This window comes from Xenopus tropicalis, chromosome 4 (genome assembly GCF_000004195.4).
Source record: "Xenopus tropicalis strain Nigerian chromosome 4, UCB_Xtro_10.0, whole genome shotgun sequence".
NCBI lineage: Eukaryota > Metazoa > Chordata > Amphibia > Anura > Pipidae > Xenopus > Xenopus tropicalis.
Window position 1 is genome coordinate 145,958,001 of NC_030680.2, and position 13,383 is coordinate 145,971,383.

The window sequence follows — 13,383 nt, forward strand, 5'->3', positions numbered from 1 at the left end:
TAGTTAGCTGTAGCTATAGGAGTCCAGGGTCGGACTGGGCCAGTGGCAGCCCTGGCAGTCAAGACCAGACCCTTGCCGGCACTCCCCCGGCCCACCGTTCCTTACCTGATGCTCAGGGGAGGACATTGGGTGGGGGACCCTGCGGGGGGTTATGGAGGTTCAGCAAGGGGAGGGGGGGTAAGGGAGGCTCAGCAGGGGGAGGAGGGGTAAGGGAGGCTCAGCAGAGGGAGGGGGGTAAGGGAGGCTCAGCAGGGGGAGGAGGGGTAAGGGAGGCTCAGCAGAGGGAGGGGGGTAAGGGAGGCTCAGCAGGGGGAGGGGGTAAGGGAGGCTCAGCAGAGGGAGGGGGGTAAGGGAGGCTAAGCGAGGGGAGGGGGGTAAGGGAGGCTCAGCAGGGGGAGGGAGGGTAAGGGAGGCTCAGCAGGGGGAGGGGGGGGTAAGGGGGGTTCAGCGAGGGGAGGGGGGGTAAGGGAGGCTCAGCATGGGGAGGGGAGTAAGGGAGGCTCAGCGGGGGGAGGGGGATGCTAGGGGGTTCGGGGTCCTGCACCCCCTAGTCCGACCCTGTACATGTCTTTGTCATAGTTATATATACCCTTTAAAAGGCAACTAAATCTTTCCCTAAATATGGGATATTATATATATATATATGTGTGTGTCAAATAGACTCCTATTCAAATACCCACTCAGGTATAGGGGTTGTCTTTTAAGGCAGGGAGGGGAACCCAGGGCCACGTCAGTAATCATTGGGCCCATCCTACTACTACGCTAGCAGGGTGGTACCCCAAAGGGTCACATGGCCCCCCTGGGCATTGGGGTACTACTAACAAGAAGAATGAGGCCCCAGTGAAAAAAAAAAATCTATGTGCATGCATGACCACACCCCTGATCCACCCCAGCCACACCCCACTCACTGAAAGCTCCACCCAATGTACCCCCGATCGTAGTTCCCATAATACCCCACTAATGAGGATTATCCAAACCTAGCTCCAAGTTGGACCGATAACTATACAGAGGGACCCCGACTATGGTTACCACCTTTTTTTTTTTTTTTTTTAATTCATAATACAGGCCTTCGGTTTAGGGCTGGACTGTAATGTCATTTGTGGGCAGGGCTATGACATAAGGGGCGGGAAAATGGGCAGACTGGGCAGGGAAAAGGCAAAGAGGGACATGAAATGGGTAGGCAAATAGGCAGGGCAGAGGTGGGCCCGTAATTAAAAAGGCTGATTGGTAGAGGAGAAAGGGAGTGGTTTATAGGGTAATACAGGTATGGAACCCATAATCCAGAATGCTTGGGACCTGGGGTTTTCCGGATAAGGGGTCTTTCCATAATTCAGATTTCCTACCTAAAGTCTGCTAAAAACATTATTTAAGGAGTAATTAAACCCAATAGGGCTGTTCTGCCTCCAATAAGGGGTAATTATATCTTAGTTGGGATCAAGTACAGGTACTGTTTTATTATTACAGAGAAAAGGGATCATTTAACCATTAAATAAACCCAATAGGGCTGTTCTGCCCCCAATAAGGGGTAATTATATCTTAGTTGGGATCAAGTACAGGTACTGTTTTATTATTACAGAGAAAAGGGATCATTTAACCATTAAATAAACCCAATAGGGCTGTTCTGCCCCAATAAGGGGTAATTATATCTTAGTTGGGATCAAGTACAGGTACTGTTTTATTATTACAGAGAAAAGGGAATCATTTAACCATTAAATAAACCCAATAGGGCTGTTCTGCCCCCAATAAGGGGTAATTATATCTTAGTTGGGATCAAGTACAGGTACTGTTTTATTATTACAGAGAAAAGGGAATCATTTAACCATGAAATAAACCCAATAGGGCTGTTCTGCCCCAATAAGGGGTAATTATATCTTAGTTGGGATCAAGTACAGGTACTGTTTTATTATTACAGAGAAAAGGGAATCATTTAACCATTAAATAAACCCAATAGGGCTGTTCTGCGCCAATAAGGGGTAATTATATCTTAGTTGGGATCAAGTACAGGTACTGTTTTATTATTACAGAGAAAAGGGAATCATTTAACCATTAAATAAACCCAATAGGGCTGTTCTGCCCCCAATAAGGGGTAATTATATCTTAGTTGGGATCAAGTACAGGTACTGTTTTATTATTACAGAGAAAAGGGAATCATTTAACCATTAAATAAACCCAATAGGGCTGTTCTGCCCCCAATAAGGGGTAATTATATCTTAGTTGGGATCAAGTACAGGTACTGTTTTATTATTACAGAGAAAAGGGAATCATTTAACCATTAAATAAACCCAATAGGGCTGTTCTGCCCCCAATAAGGGGTAATTATATCTTAGTTGGGATCAAGTACAGGTACTGTTTTATTATTCCAGAGAAAAAGGAAATTATTTTAAAAAATGTGATTTGATCAAAATGGAGTCTATGGGAAATGGCCTTTCTGTAATTCGGAACTTTGGGTTTCTGGATAAGGGGTCCCATACCTGTACAAATTTACCACTGATTAAATTGCCGGTACATTGTTAGCACCAGTACTGGGCCTAGTTGGTGATTTTCTAGCTAGGCCAGTTTAATACCGGCCAGGTGGTCACTCTAACCCCAATAGAGCAGGACCAAAGGGGGGGGGGGGCAGTTAATTGCTGCCATGCACTGTCAGTAGCCACACACAGGGTATTCTGGGAGTCCCATTATTATTTTTAATTTCTTATATTACATCCTGAGCTTAACCAATGACACAATGCAATGATTCCTGCAATGTAACAATGCGCCGCTGTCTGCGACCAGGTGATGCCTCCTTGGCGCCCCCCCTGCCCCCCCGCGCAGCTGTTTCATGGGCACTGGGTGAAACGAGTGGCTAATTAAGCATTCTGTGGGCAGGCCGTCTCAGCTCCGCCAGTACAATGGCATTAATCATACTCGCAGATTCCAAAGCAGCAAATTGAAATCAGCAGTTTTGCAGCGGTCGCCATTATTTAGCAGTTTATTGTTGCCTTGAAAGCCGCCCCTGACTGACGGCGGGTTTGCACTTGTGATTTAAGGGATATAAGGCAGTGATTAGCCAATGATTAGCCATGATATCTGCCAGTGATCTCCTAATAGGGAAAATATGAAAGGGGGGGCCCAGTTACAGCCCTCGGGAATAAATATATTGGACAAATACAGCGATTAAATCAAAGTTTGGAAAACTCACCACGCCTGTTTTCACGATCCTGGTCCCTTCAAATATTCGTGTTGTATTGGCTGGAAAAGAGAGAGGAAAAACAGAATAATGGGGTTTAAATGCAATGGAAAATGGGTATGAGCAAACTTAAGGGGCTGTTCCTGCTGAATTGTGCTTAGTGCAGGGGAATCACTATGTGCCATAGTTTTATGGTATCTCTCTGTACAGGCTATGAGCAAACTTAGGGGGGCTGTTCCTGCTGAATTGTGCTTAGTACAGGGGAATCCCTATGTGCCATAGTTTTATGGTATCTCTCTGTACAGGCTATGAGCAAACTTAGGGGGCTGTTCCTGCTGAATTGTGCTTAGTACAGGGGAATCAATATGTGCCATAGTTTTATGGTATCTCTCTGTACAGGCTATGAGCAAACTTAGGGGGGCTGTTCCTGCTGAATTGTGCTTAGTACAGGGGAATCCCTATGTGCCATAGTTTTATGGTATCTCTCTGTACAGGCTATGAGCAAACTTAGGGGGGCTGTTCCTGCTGAATTGTGCTTAGTACAGGGGAATCCCTATGTGCCATAGTTTTATGGTATCTCTCTGTACAGGCTATGAGCAAACTTAGGGGGCTGTTCCTGCTGAATTGTGCTTAGTACAGGGGAATCCCTATGCTGCCATAGTTTTATAGTATCTCTCTGTACAGGCTATGAGCAAACTTAGGGGGCTGTTCCTGCTGAATTGTGCTTAGTACAGAGGAATCCCTATGCTGCCATAGTTTTATGGTATCTCTCTGTACAGGCTATGAGCAAACTTAGGGGGCTGTTCCTGCTGAATTGTGCTTAGTACAGAGGAATCCCTATGCTGCCATAGTTTTATGGTATCTCTCTGTACAGGCTATGAGCAAACTTAGGGGGCTGTTCCTGCTGAATTGTGCTTAGTACAGGGGAATCCCTATGCTGCCATAGTTTTATGGTATCTCTCTGTACAGGCTATAGGCAAACTTAGGGGGCTGTTCCTGCTGAATTGTGCTTAGTACAGGGGAATCCCTATGTGCCATAGTTTTATGGTATCTCTCTGTACAGGCTATGAGCAAACTTAAGGGGCTGTTCCTGCTGAATTGTGCTTAGTACAGGGGAATCCCTATGTGCCATAGTTTTATGGTATCTCTCTGTACAGGCTATGAGCAAACTTAGGGGGCTGTTCCTGCTGAATTGTGCTTAGTGCAGGGGAATCACTATGCTGCCATAGTTTTATAGTATCTCTCTGTACAGGCTATGAGCAAACTTAGGGGGCTGTTCCTGCTGAATTGTGCTTAGTACAGAGGAATCCCTATGCTGCCATAGTTTTATGGTATCTCTCTGTACAGGCTATGAGCAAACTTAGGGGGCTGTTCCTGCTGAATTGTGCTTAGTACAGGGGAATCCCTATGTGCCATAGTTTTATGGTATCTCTCTGTACAGGCTATGAGCAAACTTAGGGGGCTGTTCCTGCTGAATTGTGCTTAGTACAGGGGAATCCCTATGTGCCATAGTTTTATGGTATCTCTCTGTACAGGCTATGAGCAAACTTAAGGGGCTGTTCCTGCTGAATTGTGCTTAGTACAGGGGAATCCCTATGTGCCATAGTTTTATGGTATCTCTCTGTACAGGCTATGAGCAAACTTAGGGGGCTGTTCCTGCTGAATTGTGCTTAGTGCAGGGGAATCACTATGCTGCCATAGTTTTATAGTATCTCTCTGTACAGGCTATGAGCAAACTTAGGGGGCTGTTCCTGCTGAATTGTGCTTAGTACAGAGGAATCCCTATGCTGCCATAGTTTTATGGTATCTCTCTGTACAGGCTATGAGCAAACTTAGGGGGCTGTTCCTGCTGAATTGTGCTTAGTACAGGGGAATCCCTATGTGCCATAGTTTTATGGTATCTCTCTGTACAGGCTATGAGCAAACTTAGGGGGCTGTTCCTGCTGAATTGTGCTTAGTACAGGGGAATCCCTATGTGCCATAGTTTTATGGTATCTCTCTGTATAGGCTATGGGCAAACTTAGGGGGCTGTTCCTGCTGAATTGTGCTTAGTACAGGGGAATCCCTATGTGCCATAGTTTTATGGTATCTCTCTGTACAGGCTATGAGCAAACTAATATCCCAAAACCTTAATATTTCTATTAGAGGAGGCAAAGCAATTAGATAATAAGCAACAAGTAATATATAAAACACTGTACATTCTGCGAGTGAAGGCGCATTAATAACGAAGCGAAGATGGCGGAAATGCTCTTTCCTATAGGCGCCGCGTGGGATCCGTGTCGTTATCCTTAAATTAACGTCAGGCTGATGCCTCCAGGTATTAATGGCCTCCCCTGCGGGGGCGTCTCCGCCATATTGAACGGGTCACTGGTAAAGAACATTTTGGTGCTTGGGGTAAACAACTCCTAGAGCCGCGGCCTCTCCAGAGCCGGCAACAGATGCACTAATTAAGCCTAACAGATTGATTTAGGATCCTGTGTGAGGACTTGCTTCTTCAGCAACACACGCCCCATTACTCCTCGGTAGGGGCTGACAGCAGGCACCGTCTATCCAGATTAATTTCCCAGTTTACCATCCGTGAAAACCGGCCATCTTTGGCTTTTGTTTTTGTGTTGCCGCGCTACAAACCGGCTGCTAAATATTTGCTCAATTCCGTGCCTTTTATTTTAAATGTGTCTGGTCGGGGCCCATTGGCTCCAAATGGCAGAAGGCCGACCCCAGAGGGGCTGGTGGGGGGGGGGGTGGGGGGGGGGAGTTTAAAAAAAATAAATTAATACTAAAATAATTATAAATGTTTCCAGCACATCTGTGTATTTGAAATCAAAACAGAAAATAAAATTGAATTTAAAAAAATGTGTAATTTTGAGTAGAGCTGGCCTCTCTCTATTGCCTGTACAGCTGCATGGTCATGTGACTTCCTTCCTGGTCATCTACTTCCTTCCTGGTCATCTACTTCCTTCCTGGTCATCTACTTCCTTACTGATTAACTTCTTCCTTCCTGGTCATCTACTTCCTTCCTGGTCATCTACTTCCTTACTGATCAACTTCTTCCTTCCTGGTCATCTTCTTCCTTCCTGGCCATCTACTTTCTTCCTGATCATCTACTTCCTTCCTGGTCATCTACTTCCTTTCTGGCCATCTACTTCCTTCCTGGTCATCTACTTTCTTCGTGATCAGCTACTTCCTTTCTGATCATCTACTTCCTTACTGATCATCTACTTCTTTCCTGGTCATCTACTTCCTTCCTGCTAATCAGAAACCTATTTCCTTGCTATTGGTTGCTATGGGTCTTCCTTCTGGGTCATCTACTTCCTTTCTGGTCATCTACTTCCTTTCTGGCCATCTACTTCCTTACTGATCAACTTCTTCCTTCCTGGTCATCTTCTTCCTTCCTGCTAATCAGACACCTATTTCCTTGCTATTGGTTGCTATGGGTCAATCGATCTGCAGCAATCTTTGTGCTTATTATTTAATGACCTAGGGATGTTATATAATAAAAGGAGGTGTCTCTGCCCAGGGGCAGTAACTCATAGCGACCAATCATCAGGTAGCATTCACTTGTTTAAAAGCAAAAATCTTATTGGTTGCTCCTGGTTATTGCCTTTTATGACATATGGGGGTTACAGTAGTACGAGTCATTTAAGGACAACAGACACCAAATTAACTGGGGTTTGTCCATTTTTATGCCCCCCTCCCCAGTGACTGTAGAACTTTCTACCAGAGCGCCTTCTTCGACTGCGTCAGTGACCCCCTGCACCACCCTAGGCTGCCACAACGATGGTATATTTTCCAACACAGGGTGGCACAAGGGATCACTGGGACAATAGAAGACGATATTGACAGTCTAGTGCACAGTACATTCAGTTAAAGTCACATTTTAGAAAAGCAACGCACAGAATAGAGAGTGAATAGAGAGTCTCAGCGTTGTTACCTTGGAACAGCATGGTCTGGCTGAAGTCACTGCGCAAGTCATTCTGGCACACCGCCTGAACCCGGAACAGGTAGAGGATATCCGCCGTAACGTGGTTAATGACGGCTTTCTGTTCAAAGAAGGAAACAGTCTGGTTAGGCTTCTAAATGGCAAAAAAACCCTAAATACCCAGTTTAACCCAACTGCCCCTTCTACAAAGGCAACTGCACTGGAATAGAGACGTTTCCCAACTTGGAGGGCACTGGCGGGGCCTTGAGCAGTGGCAGGGGGCACAGCCTTTGGGATTTGGGCAGAATGCCTCTTGGCTCTTCCAGATACCCCTGGAACCGCAGCTTGAAGGGTGAGATTTGGGGTGGACACATATGGTGGAACTATGGTTGATACACCAATAAAGCCCAACAACCACTGCTGAAAACCACTGTTTAAAGGTGAAGATCCATGGCACCCACGCTTACATCCACCTTCCCATTCCACTGGCAGCACCTTACGCTTTACAGGCCCAGATCTCAATGAGCATGTGCAGAGTCACCGGCAACTCAGCCTACAGAGATGGGTGCAAAGTGTACAAAATCAGGCTCAGTCCGCCATGTCTTTGCACTTTGCACATGCTAAATGAACTGCCGCTACAGACGGGCATTTGCCCCCGTGAATACATTCAGCCGCAGTGCACCCTCCCCCCCCCAACTTGAGCCATTTAGAGGCACCAGTTAGGGAGCATCTGTGGGTTCAGTCTGCTACAAAGCCTGTACTTAGACAAACAGGAGACCTTCCTCACACACCCTAGCTCTCCAAAAAATTGAAAAGTTCAGTGCACAACGCTGGAGGGATCGGCACCCTCCCAAGATTACAAATAGTAAAAAAATCACTGGCACTCAGAGCTACAAACGGGACATGCCCTTAGAAATCTTTATTGCGGAGGTGCAACGTTTCAGGGCCTACAGTGCTGGCCCAAGTTGACTGGGCGCCCAAGGCAAACTATCCGGCAGAAGCGTGCATGGTTGGTGATAACTAGGGGTGCGGTGGAAAGACAAGTGGGACTGTGAGCAGGACTGGACTAGGGGTTTGCAAACAAGAGGTACGTGCCTTCCCCCCCCCCAACATTGCACCCTAGACACAGGCCTATCCTGCCCACCCCTAGTTCTGCCCTATGGCTGTGCTATGCTTTGCACCCCCATATCCAGTCTGGCTCGGGGTGCCCCTGCCACAAAGCCATAGTAAGGAGCAGAGCTAGACACTAGACAGACAGATGGACAATATCCCCCCCGGATACGGCCGCACAATAGCAACGACTACTCCAACTCCCTAACAAGGAACATTTCCATTTGTGTCACATTCGCTCGTCCCAAGATCTCCAAGTCCCCAAATACCCCAGCAGGAATTCATTTACAGCTGTCACGGATGTCATTAAAAAGGAGGCAATTTGAAGAGCTCAATAATGTTCCCCTCACACAGGGGCGGCCGAGGATATTTATGCGGCCGGTAAAGCAGACGGATCGGGCGGAATCCATGTATTTTACTTGTCTGTCTTATTTAATGGTTTATTTATTTATTTTGTGCTTTTATGAAGCAATTAAATTGCGGTGCATCTGTCTCTTTCCCGTGTCGGAGGATCACAAGTAGCCTTTCGCTAATCTTCTACACATGTAACATACACACATATTGTATCAATGGGGATAAAAAAAAAGAGACATATTCAGAGATTCATACACACAGATATGGAGATCTGAATTGAACCAAGGACCTTCTGGCTCCTGGATGTCTATCATTTACTACGTTAAAAGCAGCTAAGACGTTATTGGTAAATCTGAGTTTATCTGCTTCCTGCTTATGGGTATCAAATCCCAGCAGATTCATAGTAGCAGCCAACCAGCCAATCACAGCTGACTCCTTCCTCTGGCCAATACATTGAGGGTCAGTCCAGTTCTTGGCCCTTCAGTTCCCCATTGGGCCCCTGCTGTCTCTTGCCTGAATCACTCACCGCCTTCCCCTTTAGACAGTTCAGTCCAATGGTTTCCATATAGTTGACCAACTATTCCCAATACAACATGGGGTGAGAGTCACATTATAATAAAATAATTCCTTGGCCTTCAGACTGGTGGGGGGGTTAGCTGGTTTTGCTCCCCCCCCCATTCTTGCATCCATTGGTTTGGCCTCTCCACTGTTCTTAAAACTCCTCCATTTTCTTGTTCCTTCCCTTCCTCCTCCACTTTCATTTGTTTGACAGTATATGTTGGTAAATGTTGGGTTGACTGGGTTGTTGGGTATGTAAGTACACGGGATGGGTATGTAAGTACACGGGATGGGTATGTAAGTACACGGGATGGGTATGTAAGTACACGGGATGGGTATGTAAGTACACGGGATGGGTATGTAAGTACACGGGATGGGTATGTAAGTACACGGGATGGGTATGTAAGTACACGGGATGGGTATGTAAGTACACGGGATGGGTATGTAAGTACACGGGATGGGTATGTAAGTACACGGGATGGGTATGTAAGTACACGGGATGGGTATGTAAGTACACGGGGTGGGTATGTAAGTACACGGGATGGGTATGTAGGTACACGGGGTGGGTATGTAAGAACACGGGATGGGTATGTAAGTACACGGGGTGGGTATGTAAGTACATGGAGTGGGTATGTAAGTACACGGGGTGGGTATGTAGGTACACGGGGTGGGTATGTAAGAACACGGGGTGGGTATGTAAGTACACGGGGTGGGTATGTAAGTACATGGGGTGGGTATGTAAGAACATAGGATGGGCAGGGAAATACATATGATGGGCAGGTGTATAAAGGTTAATGTCCTTTTAAATCCCCTTTCTTTAGCATACATACATACAGTACACACATACATACATACATACCGTCATACATACATACAGTCATACATACAGTACAGGACAGACAGACATACAGTACATACATACCGTCATACATACAGTACACACATACATACATACCGTCATACATACATACATACAGTCATATACACATACAGTACATACATACACACATACAGTACACACATACATACATACATACATACATACCGTCATACATACATACAGTACAGGACAGACAGACATACATACATACATACCGTCATACATACATACAGTACAGGACAGACAGACATACATACAGTACATACATACATACAGTACATACATACACACATACAGTACATACATACACACACACAGTCATACACACATACAGTACATACATACACACATACAGTACACACATACATACATACCGTCATACATACATACATACAGTACAGGACAGACAGACATACATACAGTACATACATACATACAGTACACACATACATACATACATACACACATACAGTACATACATACATACATACAGTACAGGACAGACAGACAGACATACACACATCAGGCGTTGCTTGGGCAATGGCTTTACACTGAGGGCGGGGGGAGGTGGCACTGTCTCTGGCCTCGCTGTTTGTTAATTATCTTAATCAGTTTTCTTCTAAACTAGAAGTCCCCTATGTGCATGTCACTCTGACAGAGAGAAGGTTCCGGAACATCATAACCTTGGGTGCCTTTCAGCCGATTCCGCCTAGATTCCGCGAACCGAAGAAACTATTCTCCGGCGTGACCCAGATAACGACGTCTAGTGGGGGAGTCGGAATACAAATGAAAAGGCAGCAGATAATCTTCATCTCAAAGCTTTATTGTAAAGTGTATTGAACACCCCCCCCCCGGGGGGCCTCGCGAAATATCTCATTTATTGTAAAAGTCATTAGGAATTTGGGTTTCAGCGCATATACACGGGGTCATTATAGCGCCGGCTCCCTGTCATTAACATTATATGAGGCTCGTCCGGACCGGAAAGCACTTTGATTTCGCCGCGCTATGTACAGGTATGGGATCCCTTATCCGGAAACCTGTTATCCAGAAAGATCTGAATTACGGAAAGGCCGTCTCTAATAGGCTCCATTTTAATCAAATAATTCAGAATTTTAAAACGGATTTCCTTTTTCTCTGTAATAATAAAACAGTACCTGTACTTGATCCCAACTAAGATATAATTACCCCTTATTGGGGCAGAACAGCCCTATTGGGTTTATTTAATGGTTAAATGATTCCCTTTTCTCTGTAATAATAAAACAGTACCTGTACTTGATCCCAACTAAGATATAATTACCCCTTATTGGGGCAGAACAGCCCTATTGGGTTTATTTAATGGTTAAATGATTCCCTTTTCTCTGTAATAATAAAACAGTACCTGTACTTGAACCCAACTAAGATATAATTACCCCTTATTGGGGCAGAACAGCCCTATTGGGTTTATTTAATGGTTAAATGATTCCCTTTCTCTGTAATAATAAAACAGTACCTGTACTTGATCCCAACTAAGATATAATTACCCCTTATTGGGGGCAGAACAGCCCTATTGGGTTTATTTAATGGTTAAATGATTCCCTTTTCTCTGTAATAATAAAACAATACCTGTACTTGATCCCAATTAAGATATAATTACCCCTTATTGGGGCAGAACAGCCCTATTGGGTTTATTTCATGGTTAAATGATTCCCTTTTCTCTGTAATAATAAAACAGTACCTGTACTTGATCCCAACTAAGATATAATTACCCCTTATTGGATGGAAAATAATCCTTTTGGGCTTAATTAATGGTTTATTGATTTTTTTAGCAGACTTAAGGTATGGAGACCCAAATTATGGAAAGACCCCTTATCCGGAATACCCTTGGTCCCGAGCATTGTGGATAATGGGTCCTATACCTGTACTAAAAGGGCAAATGTGTGTGCTGCCTCCTATTGGGGGAGAAATGCTGAACAGGTGGAAATTTTTTAAAATACAGTTGAAAAGGGAAAATTATATTTGCATTTAAAAGTGACTCAAGTCACTACCAAGGCACGGCAATGGGCAGGAACGGGGGCACAGCCAGAGGGGGATGCTTGTCTCAAAGGGGTAGCCCACCGTCAGGTTAACTTTTAGTATGTTATAGAATGACCTATTATTAGCAACTTTTCAATTGGTCTTCATTTTTTATATTGTATAGTTTTTTAATTATCTGCCTTCTTCTTCTGACTCCTTCCAGCTTTCAAATGGGGGTCACTGACCCCGGCATCCAAAAAAACTATTTGTCTGTGAGGCTCCAGTTTTATTGTTATTGTTACTTTTTATTATTTATCTCCTCCTCTATTCATATTCCTGTCTCTCTTTCAAATCACTGCCTGGTTGCTAGGTTAAATTGGACCCTACCAACCAGATAGCTGCTGAAATTCCAAACTGGAGAGCTGCTGAACCAAAACTCAAAAAGCACAAATATTAAAAAACGAAGATATCACTTCAACTTGCAGCGCAGCAGTAAAGTGTGCCTGAGTCTGAGCTTTCAGCCAGCGCTACACATTAGAACTGCTTTCAGCTAACCTATTGTTTCTCCTACTCCCATGTAACTGGAGGAGTCCCAAGCCGGACTTGGATTTCTTACTATTGAGTGCTATTCTGATACCTACTGGGAGCTGCTATCTTGCTCCCTTCCCATCGTTCTGCTGATCGGCTGCTGGGGGTGAGGGGGGGGGGGATATCACTCCAACTTGCAGCGCAGCAGTAAAGTGTGACTGAAGTTTATCAGAGCACAGGTCACTTATTATCCCCTTTATACTTATGTAGCAGAAATACAGTATTAAGACCTGAGTTTTTATCTGTTTCCCTATTGATTCAAATAGCTACTAAGAATGACTTATTCAGCTGGCAGTTTCACACTCTCCTGAGCTGCTATTGTCTCACATGGCCGGGCCCATGTCCTTCTCACCTCCCATAACCATCCTACATGTTTTATACTGCCATTACATGGGCTAGTGACCACGGTATGACTTTACTAAGAAGCCCAAAACTTGTACTAATATAATTCTCCATCTCCACAAGCATAGATACAGATGAAAGAGCCACCTTGTCCATAACCAATACAGAGAGATACCATTAAATTATGGAAGCATAGGGATTCCCCTGTACTAAGCACAATTCAGCAGGAACAGCCCCCTAAGTTTGCCCATAGCCTGTACAGAGAGATACCATTAAACTATGGAAGCATAGGGATTCCCCTGTACTAAACACAATTCAGCAGGAACAGCCCATAAGTTTGCTCATAGCCTGTACAGAGAGATACCATAAAACTATGGCAGCATAGGGACTCCCCTGTACTAAGCACAATTCAGCAGGAACAGCCCCCTAAGTTTGCCCATAGCCTGTACAGAGAGATACCATTAAACTATGGCA

The 13,383-nt window shown here is 44.9% G+C and overlaps 1 protein-coding gene across 3 annotated transcripts in view; it reads right to left on the minus strand.

Moving 5' to 3' along the window:
- Window positions 1-13,383, minus strand: part of ptprg (protein tyrosine phosphatase, receptor type G) — a 357,095-nt gene that overhangs the window by 83,515 nt on the left and 260,197 nt on the right. For all 3 annotated transcript variants that reach the window (XM_031901245.1, XM_031901244.1, XM_031901246.1), the window contains exons 10-11: window positions 7,098-7,206; window positions 3,179-3,228 (exon numbers count right to left, since the gene is read on the minus strand). In XM_031901245.1, coding sequence (XP_031757105.1) covers window positions 3,179-3,228; window positions 7,098-7,206 — 159 coding nt within the window. The remainder of the gene's footprint in view (window positions 1-3,178; window positions 3,229-7,097; window positions 7,207-13,383) is intronic.